Below are 16,944 nucleotides of genomic sequence, written 5' to 3' on the forward strand. Positions count from 1 at the left end.
AAGTTGTCAAAGTGAGTTTGTGTTTATACAGGACCTCCCGCCCCCACCTAACATCAACCAATCATGTCACTGCGGAGCTATACAGAGCCCCCCGCATTGTAACACAATTTGAGAGGTGCATGGTGATGCGGTATGGAGTTAAATTTGTCCTCTGCATGCCTCTGGAGGCTCCGAAATTGCGTCACACCCTCCATATGAAGCCTCCGACCACATTTTCGGATCAAACATAAATTGGCTTTTAGTTCTCGAGTTTGATGAGCAGAGGCTGTGTATGTTTTGGTTCTACAAAGTTGTGTCCATAACATTCAATAATCAATTAATTGCAGACGTTCTTGCACCATGATCAATTATCAGTTCTAAACATGTATTCTTCTTCTCTATATACTATGCTTTCTTATGCGCATTTGACAGACAGTTGATGGTCGGAACAGTATCTGGAGCCGCTGAGCCAGAGCAGCGTGTATTAATCCTGCTTTAGGAATCATTGCGGCCAGCCCTAGCAGGTCAAACGAACAACTGAAATGAATGAGTCACTCAGAAAAATGAATCATGACTCTCGAGTCAGAAAAAAGAGTCGTTCAAAAAGAAGGAATCGTTCGCGAACTGCACGTCACTGTTGGCGAGGTAAGATGGCGGCGCCAGAGGAGCAGGAATTATCTCAGGCGCAGACCGAAAAACTCCTTCAGTTTCAGGTAGTGAGCCTTTCTTCAGTTTACGGTCATTTCGATATAACGCCATATCAATGCATGTTTAGATATATGAAGGAAATTGTTTAAAATAAAGCACGTTATGGGTGTAAAAACGCTTTTTGACAAGATCATTTCGATACCCCTAGCGCCACCGCTAACGATGTTAGCTAACTAGCAACACACCAATTATTTTCAATACAAAATATTGTCTTGAGTTGCTTGTTCGTTCCCGACAATTCCCCCAAAGAAACGCATCAGCAAACTTCAATCAGTGTATGGTGAATTAGAAAGTACATGTTGAACTTGGTTATCTGCAGCACACTTGGCTTACTTACGGCAACTAGCTAGCTAGGCTAACGACAGTTGGCTAGCTAGCTAGCAGTTTGCTTGGTCAGCCAAGCTAACTTTACTTAGCTTGTTAGCTTTAAGATGGTTTGAGAGTGAACATCAGACACAACTGTTATGACACATGACAAGCAATGACTGGTTAGTTCCTAGTAAGTCCCCATCGGTCTCATCCCGTGTAGCTCAGTTAGTAGAGCATGGCGCTTGCAACGCCAGGGTTGTGGGTTCGTTTCCCACGGGGGGCCAGTATGAAAATGTATGCACTCACTAACTGTAAATCGCTCTGGATAAGAGCGTCTGCTAAATGACTAAAATGTAAAATGTAAGATGTGGAAATGGCCTGTAGGAATTATTGGAATAAATTCGTTGAACCTAACGTCTTCACATCCTCTCCTATCAATTGGAGATCTGTCCAATCTCGTGTACACCAGTGCTAGATCTAAGAATTCTGATTTTTTTTGCATTTGATTTCAGGACTTGACAGGCTTGGAGTCTATGGACCAATGTCGTCGCACATTAGAACAACACAATTGGAACATCGAGGTAAGAACTGTCACCCCAAATAAACGGAATACCTCTTTTTGATGTGGGCCTTTGAAGACTACAACATGCACAGGTCATGATGCACCCAGTGAATCCAATAATTTATCAGAGGATGCACTGTTATAAATGAATAACGTACAGTGCAGTAATATATATCATGTGACAAATGTTGCCTTCAATAATTCTGCATGATCTCTGTGACACGGTTTAGTCTTCCTTGTACTGTCCCGGGTGAGATGAAATGGATCATGTGATGTGTGTGTTCCCAGGCTGCGGTGCAGGACAGACTGAACGAGCAGGAAGGAGTTCCCAGTGTGTTCAACCCTCCGCCCTCCAGACCCTTACAGGTCAACACAGCAGACCACAGAGTGTATAGCTATATCGTCTCCAGGCCACAACCCAGAGTACGTACACATATTCTGTCTCTCTCTCATGTTGTTCTTCTCTTTGCTCTTATGTGTCACTGGTAAACTGCAGTAAATTGTTCTTGCATCTCAACTTAAAAGGTAGACTCTGCCATATGACATTAGCGTACACAGCGGGGCAACCTCCTGCTTACAGAAATCAACTCCATAAGAGAAATCAACCAGCTGACAGCTGTAGTATTCTCATTGAATCTTTCCACTGTTCCGACCATCATGTCTCGTCTGGTCTTTTTCTTACATTTTCAGGGATTAATAGGATGGAGTTACTACATGATAATGCTACCTTTCAGATTGACATATTACACACTTCTGGACATATTCAGGTAATACAAAGAAACTGTATTTGGCCATCAGTTCCCCTTATAAATATGAGCTGCCTGGCGTTTCTGTATGAAGGTGACTGATTGGTTCCTCCTCCTCTCCCAGGTTTGCCCTGCGGTGGGTCAGGCCAGACCCTCGTGGACGCGTCACAGACCCTGTGGGTGACGTTGTCTCTTTCATCCATAGTTTTGAAGAGAAGTACGGTCGATCGCATCCAGTGTTTTACCAGGGAACATATAGCCAGGTGTGTTACTCAGGTTTCCCAGTCCAGTTTCAATCTCAATTTGGGTTACTAGTACCTGACCATCCACAAGAAGAACATTTAGAACTCATGAGAACATTTAGAACTCATGAGAACATTTAGAACTCATGAGAACATTTTAGAACTCATGAGAACATTTCGAACTCATAAGAACATTACCTAAAAAAGTTGACACCCCACGTTTTATTTTATTGAGCGACCGACTAAATGGTTTTAATAAGGAAGCGGATGTTCCAGAATCCATATAGGTTGTAAATGGATTGAATCAATGTGTAACTTGGGTGATTAGCTGGTAGTGTTATTCAGTGAGCTGTGTTTGTTTTCCCCTGTAGGCATTGAATGATGCCAAACGTGAGCTTCGCTACTTGTTAGTTTACCTCCATGGAGAGGACCACCAGGATACAGACCAGTTCTGCCGGTAGGTCCCATACCATATGATCACTTTATGATCCATTTACATGAGGTCAACATACACGCAAACAAAATGCACTATGATACTACAGTGCAATACCCAAACTCTGGAAGGCCAGGCAATGTTGTGTACTCTTCTCCCTTTTTCGAGCGAGACCTGGCAAGAATCATTAGTTCGTTATCTAGTTATAATTCAGGTTCTATTGTTTTATTGGTTTGGATATTTATTCAGTTGATTGGATGGAGGTATTCCTTGCGTGTTTCCTTATTTGTGTCATGCTTGGTATTATTCACTTGTCCTCCCCTCTTCATTATTAGTATAAATCATTTAGGTATTTTGTTGATTTGGATATTTTCCCTGAAGTGTACCCTGTATGTCTTTCCTCTCACAGTTGATATTAACGATGTGCCTCTTTCTGTTACCATCTTCCTTCCAGCTCCACGTTATGTACAGAAGAGGTCCTGACCTTCCTCAACACCAGAACGCTGTTCTGGGCCTGCTCCACCAGCAAGCCTGAGGGATACAGAGGTAATGGTCTACTCCTGCACGCGTCTTCACTACCTGGGTCTGCTGGAGCTGGAGAGGAACAGGCCTCATCCTGTATACTCTTTTATTGTTGCTGTAAATTGAGGACGTGTTCTCAGTCAGTTTCATCTGGTCAAAAAGGGTTAAAGATAAAAGTCAATCATCTGTGCTGGAACTTTGGATGATTCTGTCATTGCTGGTCCATTTTACATTTTTACATTTTTAGTCATTTAGCAGACGCTCTTATCCAGAGCGACTTACAGGAGCAATTAGGGTTAAGTGCCTTGCTCAAGGGCACATCGACAGATTTTTCACCTAGTCGGCTCGGGGATTAGAACCAGAACTGAACTGGCACAACGGTCTTACCCACTAAGCGACCTGCCTCTCTAAGATATGAGGGGGGGGATCTCTTCATCCATCACTTTAGATCAGTGTTGTTTTAATCTGTGTTTGTTTTTCCCTGTGTCTGTCTCTGTGTGTCTGTGCCTCAGTGTCCCAGGCGCTGCGTGAGAACACCTACCCGTTCCTGGCCATGATCATGCTGAAGGACCGTAAGATGACGGTGGTGGGACGTCTGGAGGGGCTCATCCAATCAGAGGACCTCCTCAACCAGCTCACCTTCATCATGGAGGCCAATCAAACCTACCTGATGTCTGAACGCATGGAGCGGTAAGGGACTGGCATTGACTGGCTGCAGACCTGGGTAGACCTGGGCAGACCTGGGCAGACCTGGGCAGACCTGGGTAGACCTGGGTAGACCTGGGTTTCCAATACTTTAAAATCTATTCCAATAGTTATTTTTGAAATGTATTTAAAACCCAGGTCTGATTTTATTTTACTATTGTGAAAAATACAAATGTGGAGATGGTGTCTGGAATTTGAATTAAACCTCAGAAACGATGTTAATGGAACACGTGTCCTTATCTGCGTGTGTTCCAGGGAGGAGAGGAACCAGACGCAGGTGTTACGGGCGCAGCAGGACGAGGCCTACCTGGAGTCGCTGAGAGCCGACCAGGAGAAGGACCGGAGGAAGAGGGAGGAGCAGGAGAAGGTCCAGGCGGAGGAGGAGATGGTCCGGCAGACCGTTCTGGCCGAGGAGAGGAGGAGGAGGGTGAGGACGAAGAGTATTTTATACTATCTCCGTCCTCTCTCTCTCTCTCTGCTTACATTAAAACAGTTTCTTGGTCCTATGTTTTTTTAAATACTTTGTTGTTGCCTGTTTTGACTGTGGCTAACTAATTCTGTGTTTGTTTTTTTAGACGCTGGAGGAAGAGAAGGAGCGCAAGTCAGAATGTCTTCCCCCCGAGCCCACAGCAGACGACCCTGACAGCGTCAAGATAGTTTTCAAACTGCCTAACGACACCAGAGTAGAGAGGCGCTTCCTCTTCCAGCAGTCTCTGACGGTAAGAACACAGCTCTGCTCAAGTCAGCTTACAGGTGGTGGCATTTTAACTGTCCCGGTGCATACCAGTGGGGGCTTGACTCCCAATTCTACACAGCAAACTCTTAGTCACTCTTACATGTGGTGTCATTTTAACAGTTTGATTAAACTCCCCTGGCGTATACCAATGGAACTTATGGTCTTGACAAAAAAAAGCACGCATCTCACCCATCTCTCCCTCTGTGTTTCCAGGTAATATACGACTTCCTGTTCTCGTTGAAGGAGACCCCGGAGAAATTCCAGATAGTAACAAACTTCCCTCGCCGGGTTCTGCCCTGCCTTCCCACGGAGGAGCAGCCCAATCCTCCCAGCCTGAAAGAGGCCGGCCTCAGCCGTTCCGAGGTCCTCTTTGTTCAGGACCTCACGGAAGATTGACACCTAGCTAACTTTCTCCTCCGCCTCCAACATGGAACCTTCTCCTCCGCCTCCAACATGGAACCTTCTCCTCCGCCTCCAACATGGAACCTTCTCCTCCGCCTCCAACATGGAACCTTCTCCAACATGGAACCTTCTCCTCCGCCTCCAACATGGAACCTTCTCCTCCGCCTCCAACATGGAACCTTCTCCTCCGCCTCCAACATGGAACCTTCTCCTCCGCCTCCAACATGGAACCTTCTCCTCCGCCTCCAACATGGAACCTTCTCCTCCGCCTCCAACATGGAACCTTCTCCTCCGCCTCCAACATGGAACCTTCTCCTCCAACTGTTCTGTTGTTTCTTCACCCATTCTGTTTGTCTAAATGGCCGATAAGGGATCACTGTCTGAAATAACGAAACAAACTCTCTAACCCAAAATAATTTAGCCCCGCTCCATCCCCGGCCGCCCGGCCCGCCCTGATGACTCCTCTCGCCAGTTCAATTTGGTTCTGTTTAAAAGGAGAGCAATGTGAACTGCCCTCCCTGTACATACGTTAGATATATTTAAATAACAAGGCTGGAAAAAGCACTACTTTTTTTTTTTTTTTTTTTTTTTATTCAATCAAAGTTGACTCTATAATGTAATTGTCATGAGATGACCAAACAGGCGAGGGTTGAGTTCCGTACCGCCGGAGTAGGGCAGCCTGCCTGCAGTTTAAGACTACAACACAGTTCAAGAAGAAGAAGAGGCCACAGCTTTGATGTGGCTTTACCTATCTATAATATAACAGTCTGCCTGTGGTGATTCATAGATGCCTATTTCTCCTGTAACATCGGAATGGGTTGGTCATGTAAAGATGTCATTTTCCAACAACTATAAATTAAACATTTTAAAATGTCGTGGTGGTTTTGATTTTGATAATATTACTGGCTGTCAGTGCTCTTTCGCCGTCCCCAGCTCTCTTGGTCTAATAAACCTCCCTGCCTGCGTCTCAGCCTTCTCTTGGTCTAATACATCTCAGCATTCCTACCAGCCAATAGAAACTCTGCTAACCTTGAAGCCATGTCAGTTTTAATATTTTTGTAGGTACGCTATATATATATATATATATATATATATATATACATATACAGTGGGTAAAAAAAGTATTTAGTCAGCCACCAATTGTGCAAGTTCAACCACTTAAAAAGATGAGAGGCCTGTAATTTTCATCATAGGTACACGTCAACTATGACAGACAAAATGAGGGAAAAAAATCCAGAAAATCACATTGTAGGATTTTTAATGAATTTATTTGCAAATTATGGTGGAAAATAAGTATTTGGTCAATAACAAAAGTTTCTCAATACTTTGTTATATACCCTTTGTTGGCAATGACACAGGTCAAACGTTTTCTGTAAGTCTTCACAAGGTTTTCACACACTGTTGCTGGTATTTTGGCCCATTCCTCCATGCAGATCTCCTCTAGAGCAGTGATGTTTTGGGGCTGTCGCTGGGCAACACAGACTTTCAACTCCCTCCAAAGATTTTCTATGGGGTTGAGATCTGGAGACTGGCTAGGCCACTCCAGGACCTTGAAATGCTTCTTACGAAGGCACTCCTTCGTTGCCCGGGCGGTGTGTTTGTCATGCTGAAAGACCCAGCCACGTTTCATCTTCAATGCCCTTGCTGATGGAAGGAGGTTTTCACTCAAAATCTCACGATACATGGCCCCATTCATTCTTTCCTTTACACGGATCAGTCGTCCTGGTCCCTTTGCAGAAAAACAGCCCCAAAGCATGATGTTTCCACCCCCATGCTTCACAGTAGGTATGGTGTTCTTTGGATGCAACTCAGCATTCTTTGTCCTCCAAACACGACGAGTTGAGTTTTTACCAAAAAGTTCTATTTTGGTTTCATCTGACCATATGACATTCTCTCAACCCTCTTCTGGATCATCCAAATAAACTCTAGCAAACTTCAGACGGGCCTGGACATGTACTGGCTTAAGCAGGGGCACACGTCTGGCACTGCAGGATTTGAGTCCCTGGCGGCGTAGTGTGTTACTGATGGTAGGCTTTGTTACTTTGGTCCCAGCTCTCTGCAGGTCATTCACTAGGTCCCCCCGTGTGGTTCTGGGATTTTTGCTCACCGTTCTTGTGATCATTTTGACCCCACGGGGTGAGATCTTGCGTGGAGCCCCAGATCGAGGGAGATTATCAGTGGTCTTGTATGTCTTCTATTTCCTAATAATTGCTCCCACAGTTGATTTCTTCAAACCAAGCTGCTTACCTATTGCAGATTCAGTCTTCCCAGCCTGGTGCAGGTCTACAATTTTGTTTCTGGTGTCCTTTGACAGCTCTTTGGTCTTGGCCATAGTGGAGTTTGGAGTGTGACTGTTTGAGGTTGTGGACAGGTGTCTTTTATACTGATAACAAGTTCAAACAGGTGCCATTAATACAGGTAACGAGTGGAGGACAGAGGAGCCTCTTAAAGAAGAAGTTACAGGTCTGTGAGAGCCAGAAATCTTGCTTGTTTGTAGGTGACCAAATACTTATTTTCCACCATAATTTGCAAATAAATTCATTAAAAATCCTACAATGTGATTTTCTGGAATTTGTTTTCTCAATTTGTCTGTCATAGTTGACATGTACCTATGATGAAAATTACAGGTCTCTCTCATCTTTTTAAGTGTGAGAACTTGCACAATTGGTGGCTGACTAAATACTTTTTTCCCCCACTGTATGAGATGAGTAGTGCAAGATATGTAAAGATTATTAAAGTGACTAGTGTTCCATTTCTTAAAGTGGCCAGTGATTTCAATAGGCAGCAGCAGCCTCTAATGTGCTAGTGATGGCTATTTAACAGTCTGATGTCCTTGAGATAGAAGCTGTTTTTCATTCTCTTGGTCCCAGCTTTGATGCACCTGTACTGACCCCGCCTTCTGGATGATAGCGGGGTGAACAGGCAGTGGCTCAGGTGGTTGATGTCCTTGATTATCTTTTTGGCCTTCCTGTGACATCGGGTGCTGTATGTGTCTTGGAGGGCGGGTAGTTTGCCCCCGGTAATACGTTCGGCAGACCGCACCACCCTCTGGAGAGCCCTGCGGTTGTTGGCGGTGCAGTTGCCGTACCAGGCGGTGATACAGCCCGACAGGATGTTCTCAATTGTGTATCTGTAAAAGTTTGTGAGGGTTTTAGGTGCCAAGCCAAATTTCTTCAGCCTCCTGAGGTTGAAGAGGCTCTGTTGCGCCTTCTTCACCATACTGTCTGCGTGGGTGGACCATTTCAGTTTGTCAGTGATGTGTACGCAGTGGCAGCTCCTGAAAAAATTCTCAGGAGGGGCAATTTTTCTGATGATTTAGGTGACCTACACACATTTTTAAAAAGATATGTCCAGCAACAACATGAAGACAGGGGCAGCATATAAGTCAATACCAGAAGCATTTATTGACTGATCTCAAAAGTGTTGGCTTACAAAAGCAAAATAAGTTATCACAGTAAAAATAATCAAGGGTGTTCTTTCACATTCCTCAACACTGCATAAACAATATGTATGGCTTTGTAAAAATGAACAACCATATTCTGGCCAATTGTATAGATTTGTAAATATGAACAACCATATTCTGGCCAATTGTATAGATTTGTAAAAATGAACATGAACAGATTTTTTATTTTTTTGAATGGCAGTACCTTTCAAACATGTCTGCTTGCAGTAAGGTAGCACTCACAAGGTGGCCAGAGAAAGAGAACCTTTCTTTGGTGTGATCCAGGATGGTGTTGCAGACCTCTTCAGACAGCCTCTGCTTCTCCTCTTCTCTCAAAGCTGTTCTGGGTCTTTTGGCTCCTGTTGCTTCTTGCAGCTGCTGTTGAGAGGAGTCCCTGAAGGCAAACAGACCAATGTGTTTGTTGGCTTTGTACAGTATTGTTGTCTATGTGATGCACAGGTATATGCAATGTATCCATGTATAGTACAAATACTTCAGTTCCACTTAAAATGGGCAGGGATGCATAAAGTCTTTAGTGTTTAAGTTAGCCTTTGTGTCTCACATAGCCTGGATGTTCAGCACAGTATACAGTGGTGCTCATAAGCTTATGATCCCATGCTAAAGTTGACTAAAAAGAGGAATAAAAAAGAAAATAAAATTGGTGTCCTTAAAGGTTGGATTTTCCAACTTTTTTAATTAAGTCATTAAGATCAAATTCCAAAAGATGATTTTTTTATTTTTTTATTCCTCTTTTTAGTCAGCTTTAGAATGTGTTCATACACTTATGAGCACCACTGTACAGTACACATAGTATATAAAATAAGATAGATTACACCACTGGCCATATATAATGACAATAATGTAATTTCAAACACAAATGCAGTCTCCTTTCATGCATACATTTTCAAATAAAGCTCTGCTTTGAGAAAGATCGAATGATATTGTTTAATCTTTATCTTACCTTATGGCCTGCACACTGCTTGCGAAGCTGTCGAGGGCACGTTTGATAAAGACAGCATCGATGTCCTTATTCTGTAGCTTCTGGTACGGTGGGCTGGTCAAATGAACCCAATGAACCCGTCCGGATGGCTTCAAAACATTCTATGAGGTCGTCTCGATTCTCGTAGACAGTGTTCACGACTCTGCTGTTGCTAACCTCATCGTTGTGGCGGCGGACAGCTAGCCTGTATCCCTCATCCAGTTGAGTGGCAATATTCACTCTCACCAAAGCAGACAATCTCAAACAGCTATCAATGTGGGTCTTTGACAGCTCATTTTTCTTAATCTTTTCTGAAAGATGGTGCATGTCGGTTACACCAGTCGCTGTCCAAGCGTTGCTGTCTGCCGTTCATGGTTACGTTACGTTACGTATGACGAAAGCGCGTAAGTGCAAGCCCTCAGACACCCATAGAGAATGTATTGAAAGCTCAGAAATTTGAAAAAAAAATATTTTACATTAGAGGCTATGAGAGACTTCTGGGCGATTTTCAACCTGACTGAAATCGCCCCAAAACGGGCGGGGACATTTGAAGCACGACTTTAGCCTGATTGGACATTTAGTGGCTGGCAGATCAGACGTGAACACTGAACTACTGTTGCCATGATATAATTGATTAGAAAAAAAATCCCTTCCTTTTCCCGTTTGGCAGTGCGTCGCCCATATCGCCCTATTGAACACACCGCCCATGTGTGTACGCCAAGGAACTTGAAGCTTTCCACCTTCTCTACTGCGGTCCCGTCGATGTGGATAGGGGGTTGCACACTGCTGTTTCCTGAAGTCCACGTTCATCTCCTTTGTTTTGTTGATGTTGAGGGAGAGGTTATTTTCCTGGCACCACACTCCCAGAGCCCTCACCTCCTCCCTGTAGGCTGTCTCGTCATTGTTGGTAATCAAGCCTACTACTGTTGTGTCGTCTGCAAACTTGATGATTGAGTTGGAGGCGTGCTTGGCCACGCAGTCATTGGGTGAACAGGAAGTAGAGGAGGGGGCTGAGCACGCACCCTTGTGGGGCCCCGGTGTTGAGGATCAGCGAAGAGGAGATGTTGTTTCCTACCTTCACGACCTGGTGGCGGCCCGTCAGGAAGTCCAGGACCCAGTTGCACAGGGCGGGGTTCAGACCCAGGGCCTCAAGCTTAATGATGAGCTTGGAGGGTACTATGGTGTTGAAGGCTGAGCTACAGTCAATGAACAGCATTCTTATTGTCTAGGAGCCACAATGGCTCAGCCGTGAAGTGGTCGGTCACACAAGCTCACAGAACGGCACCGCCGAGTGCTGAAGCGCGTAAAGATCGTATGTCCTCAGTTTCAACACTCACTACCGAGTTCCAAACTGCCTCTGGAAGCAACGTCAGCACAACAACTGTTCGTGGGGAGCTTCATCAAATGGGTTTCCATGGCCGAGCAGCCGCACACAAGCCTAAGATCACGATGCAACAACGGCAAGCGTCGGCTGGAGTGGTGTAAAGCTCTCTGCCATTGGACTCTGGAGCAGTGGAAACACTTCCTCTGGAGTGATGAATCACACTTCACCATCTGGCAGTCCGAAGGACAAATCTGGGTTTCATGGATGCCAGGAGAACGCTACCTGCCCCAATGCATAGTGCCAACTACAGTTTGGTGGAGGAGGAATAATCGTTCGGGCTAGGCCACTTAGTTCCAGTTAAGGGAAGTCTTAACGCTGCAGCATACAATTACATTCTAGACGATTCTGTGCTTCCAACTTTGTGGCAAAAGTTTGGGGGAGGCCCTTTCCTGTTTCAGCATGACAATGCCCCTGTGCACAAAGCGAGTGTAACAGTGTTGCTTCCGTCCCTCTCCTCGCCCCTACCTGGGCTTGAACCAGGGACCCTCTGCACACATCGACAACAGTCACCCTCGAAGCACCGTTACCCGTCGCTCCACAAAAGCCGCGGCCCTTGCAGAGCAAGGGAAACAACTACTTCAAGGTCTCAGAGCGAGTGACGTCACCGATTGAAACGCTACTAGTGCGCACCGCTAACTAGCTAGCCATTTAACACCGGTTACACTAGGTCCATACAGAAATGGTTTGTTGAGATCAGTGTGGAAGAACTTGACTGGCCTGCACAGAGCCCTGACCTCAACCCCATTCGAACACCTTTGGGATGAATTGGAACGCCGACTGCGAGCCAGGCCTAATCGGCCAACATCAGTGCCCGACCTCACTAATGCTCTTGTGGCTGAATGGAAGCAAGTCCCCGCAGCAATGTTCCAACATCTAGTGGAAAGCCTTCCCAGAAGAGTGGAGGCTGTTATAGCAGCAAAGGGGGGACCAACTCCATATTAATGCCCATGATTCTGGAATGAGATGTTCGACAAGTAGTGTATGTGGAAAACCAACGTATTACGCTAACCTATTAGTAAATGTCTCATGGAATACTAGAGTTGGCTGTGAAGAGTTTCTTTTAGCCGTCACCTTATGTTCATCCTGATCTCACGAGATCACATTCCTTTTCTCTGCACAGTATGAGAGCCCAGGGCTCTGGTCAAAATCAGTGCACTATATAGGGAATAGGGTGCTATATGGGCCTCAATCCTAGCATTCATGACAGCTTTCTGTGAACTCTATGGTGATTACAGTGAAAACAGGCAAAGAAGCGGTTGTAATATTGGTATATGTCATACATTTATTAGTGAACAACCCTCTCAAAATCAGCCACAACGAAAAAATAAAATGATTGCACGACTCGGTAAAGCAGAACTAGCAACTTTCAGTTTATAAAAGTACAAATCTGAAAAATGTCAATCAGTATAGCTGTATATATAATCCACTATAACTAGTTAAATGCTACAAACAATATGATTCCAATGGAATGAAAACATAGCATTAAGAACCATTTTCCTATATATAATATATTCGCTTTTATTTTTTAAATCCAAACATGGCAAAATTGAGGTAACTGTAAATGTGCAAGTACCAAACATCTCGTTTCTAACACCGAACATGCCCCTGGCCCTGTTGGGTGGAGCCCCCTAGAGGCTGGAGGAGTAGTAGAATCAGTAAACAGACCACTATCCCACCACAGCAACAGATCATTGGAAAACAGTGGAAATCTACGGCGTAACCAAGAAATCAAATCCTAAAGAAATTATTTTAGCTGCTTATTATTGGAACACCATTTTTTTCTCCCCTATTTTTTTTTTTGCCTTTGTACCACAAGCTGTGAGATTATTCATTAAATTGGATCACAGAAAGACCACAAGATTCTATTTTCATTTGTCTTCAGACGTTACAATATGGTCATTAAAACCTGCCAAATAGATGTTTACCCCTCGAACCATGGCGCTAATGTTTCAGTAAGTGAATAAATGGTATCTAGATGTCAAATCTACATTGAGAATACAGTCGGTTGTTATTAGTTTGACTAACATGTATATATATTTTTTTATGTCCTTTAACTGTGTTGAATGTAACTGACCATTTTAGGACTATTAGTATAGCAACATGCTCTAAGAATCCATCTGATCTGATCCCCATGGCAAACTATTGCATTCCCACAAGTGACAGCATCATACCTAAAGCAAATCTAATGGCTTTTCACTATGGCTTTCAGTTAACTAGGTTCTAGACATGTTCATTATCTGAGGCAGCAACAACATAGCACACATATTATAACCAACAACTTTAACATCCTGGATTTCTCCCCAGTTCCAAAGTCCAGACAATTTGTATTTTAATAAAAGCGCAATAAAATCTTTTAGTCATTCAGTTCTGTTACAAATGTGTGCAGTACAATGCATGGCAGTTATCAGCTGAGCAGTAACGGAGCCCCCACCACCTGAAGAACGGACCCAAAGCCAACTAGAGCTAGCTAAAAACCAGTTGGGACCTGGTAGGACATGCATGCATATTGTGCACCGTTAAATAGTCCACCATCCCCATGTCTAGATATCTTTCACTGAAAATACACACTTGGTTTAATAAAAAAAAAATCATGCAAACACCTTCAGAGTAGTTTTGGAAGTGGTTTTAGGTAGGATATTGTGCACCAACGGCACGTTTTTAAAATGGGATCACAACCATTATGTAAGTATGCATGTCTGTACGTCGTGTGGTTGAGTTCAAGTTCAAGAACACAAACTAAAATGTATGATTATATGATGCAATATCCACTACTCTGGCAAAAAAAATAAAAAAAATCTACAAGTATTATTATTATCAATATTTGAATAGATTACATTAAAAATATGCGTGGCCTGAGGGAAAACAACCAAGAAAATTCAAATCCACCACCAATCCTTTCATGGCATCTGTCCCATTCAAACAGGCTGTGTTCCTTTATTCTTATATACCGAGAGGCCCTGAGGGATTTTTTGTTGTTGTTGTTTCAAACTCACAATATATGCCAGTGAACAGATATGTACACAGATTAACTCTCAAAGCTGTGGGTTTACTTTAAACTCATCAAGATGGCTTTTTTTTTTTTTCTCTTTAAAAAGGTGGTACACGCGTCACAGAGAGACTCACATTCGCTATAGAAAACATGGCAAGGTCCCTTTACACAAGAAAGCAAGTGTCCATCCTAAAAGTTACATCGGCCTATCAGTGCTTATTGGGGTAGTTAGGAATAGAAAGGAATCCCCCTACAACAACACAAAAGACACCCGGAGTAACATTTTATATATATATATTTTTTTTACCCCAACAACATTCCGTTTTGGAAGTCTGAACAAAGATGAGCCGGGTCCCAAATGGCACCCTATTCCCTACATAGTGCACTAGCCCTATGGGCCCTGGTCAAAAGTAGTGCACTACATTTGGGACGCAAACCCTATAGATGTCCAACAGTGTATCATTCTACCAACACCACTCCTCCCTCCATCTTTATCTCAAACCCCTTCCTGTCCTGATCATCACGGTGAAAGTACGGTCAGCTCAGCTGGGACAACGCCAGAGCGTCTGTCTGTCACGTCACCAGAGATGTTTGAAACAGGGAGTTAACATTCTTTTTGTCTTCGAAAACAAGACGATTATCGAGAAGCATTCACACTGAAGCTATGCGGCATACAACACTTCATCTTTTACAACACCATTAGTTAGCACGGCCTAACAAGAAGACCTGACCAAGTTAAGTTACCATTAGAATAGAACACATACCGTTGACCATACACTTCCATGTTAGTGCTCTGACCTTGTCCTTCAACACGTTTTCTCTAAGATAGCTAAAACCAATAAATAACACCATTTAAAAACTCTTAAAACAAGTGGAAATGACAAAGGGATTTTTTTCTTTTGAAAGATTATTAAGTAATAATAGGTTTGTGCTTGTCAAGGTCTTGAGAAGGCATATCTGAAATCTTGAAAGAGTATATATATATATAATATTGAATATTTGGCTCACAAACAAAGAGATAAAAGCCTGGTTCTTCCAAAAACAGGAAGAAAAACGTCCACTTTAAAACTATCACTCATTGCACATATTGCTTTCTGCAGCAGGCTCCACAGCAGCAGTCAGTCAGTGATGTTGATGCTGGGGTAGTGAAGGTTCCCTCCTGTCCCCCTCACCGATGCAGAAGACACATTCCCTCCACCTCGCTCTCTGGGTGAGACAAGGATCCCCCCCCCCTACCTCTCTGGGTGAGACAAGGCTCCTCCCCCTCCCTCTGGGTGAGACAAGGCTCCTCCCCCTCCCTCTGGGTGAGACAAGGATCCCCCCCCTCCCTCTGGGTGAGACAAGGCTCCTCCCCCTCGCTCTGGGTGAGACAAGCCCCCCCTCTCTCTCTCTCTGGGTGAGACAAGCCCCCCCTCTCTCTCTCTCTCTCTGGGTGAGACAAGCCCCCCCTCTCTCTCTCTCTGGGTGAGACAACATTCCTTGTTTTTGTTTGTTTGTTGTTACTTCCTTTAAAATGTTGTGGCGATACTTGATTAAAATATTGCTATGCTAATCCTTCAGTGCTGCCCGGGATCCAGCCAGCTGGTCTCCAGAGGACCAAGGCTGGCGAGGAGGATGGATGTGGTCATTGTGCAGAAAGGGCAGATGACTTCACAGAGAGGCAGTGCTTTGTCCCCCCTCCTCTCCTCTCTCTGGGGGCTGATCTGAGGACCCTCCCCTTCACTCCACAGCATAATCTCTCCTCTTCCTCCACCCGTCCAAGCCTCCATCCAGTCAGTTGTGTATCACAGTGTGGAGTAACAGGGCGAGGAGGGAATATATACCCGACAGGTCGGTGGCGGTGCATCACTTCCATCATTCTCAGTGCCAGATGAGTCCATAACCTCAGGCTTGTTTTAACCACAGCAAGTCATACTTTCACAATAGCATTAGCAGATTGAAAAAGAAAAAACGGATAGAACTATTGAAATCATCAATACATTATTGCGAAACATACATTATTAACAGGTCACTTTGCCCATCAGTCATCTACACAAACATGCATCTATGATGGTCAGTCAGCCAGGCTTCTCCTCCAAGCCAGCGGAATGATCTAGTCTCCTACAGTTTTAACCGTGTTGAAGTATTCCTATTATTGGTCTGCTGATTGAACAACGTGTGACGCCTCTCTCCGCTCCACCAGGCCCCCCCCCCCCCACCGTCATCACCATCTCCCATGCAGGCAGCTCCAACTCCCATCTGTCACAAAGAACTAACCAAAACCACAAGATAACAAAAAGTAAAAACCTTGTAAACGTAAAAGCCCTTCGACAACAACAACAACATATGGTAGGTCACGTCTTTGGAATCTGCCACACTGGGGCAGGCAGAGGAGCAGAACGAGGAGATGGATCAATGGATATCCCAGGCAGACAGACAGACAGACAGACAGACAGGCAGGCAGACAGACAGACAGGCAGACAGGCAGACAGACAGGCAGACAGACAGACAGACAGACAGACAGACAGACAGACAGACAGACAGACAGGCGGGCAGACGGGCAGACAGACGGGCAGACAGACGGGCAGACAGACGGGCAGACAGACGGGCAGACAGACGGGCAGACAGACAGACAGACAGACAGACAGACAGGCAGACAGGCAGGCAGACAGGCAGACAGGCAGACAGACAGACAGGCAGACAGACAGACAGACAGACAGACAGGCAGACAGACAGGCAGACAGACAGGACTATGAGGCTGTAGCTTTTCATCAGAGGCAGCAGTAGAAGAACAGCAGAGGTACGACCGAGGGAGGGGCTCCAAACA

General features: G+C 44.6%; 1 protein-coding gene across 1 annotated transcript; it reads left to right on the forward strand.

The window, feature by feature from the left end:
• Positions 1–619: 619 nt before the first annotated feature.
• On the forward strand, positions 620–6,219 carry LOC311114367 (FAS-associated factor 2). The gene is made up of 11 exons (XM_084189625.1): positions 620–692; positions 1,509–1,577; positions 1,847–1,981; positions 2,249–2,325; positions 2,429–2,567; positions 2,918–3,003; positions 3,434–3,525; positions 4,014–4,191; positions 4,462–4,633; positions 4,782–4,925; positions 5,156–6,219. Exons 1-11 carry the CDS (start codon positions 630–632, stop codon positions 5,336–5,338), a joined length of 1,338 nt encoding a protein of 445 aa, XP_084045751.1. The 5' UTR covers positions 620–629; the 3' UTR covers positions 5,339–6,219.
• The last annotated feature ends 10,725 nt before the right edge of the window (positions 6,220–16,944 follow it).

This window comes from Coregonus lavaretus (assembly GCF_964263955.1).
Source record: "Coregonus lavaretus genome assembly, contig: HAP1_SCAFFOLD_759, whole genome shotgun sequence".
Taxonomy (NCBI): Eukaryota; Metazoa; Chordata; class Actinopteri; order Salmoniformes; family Salmonidae; genus Coregonus; species Coregonus lavaretus.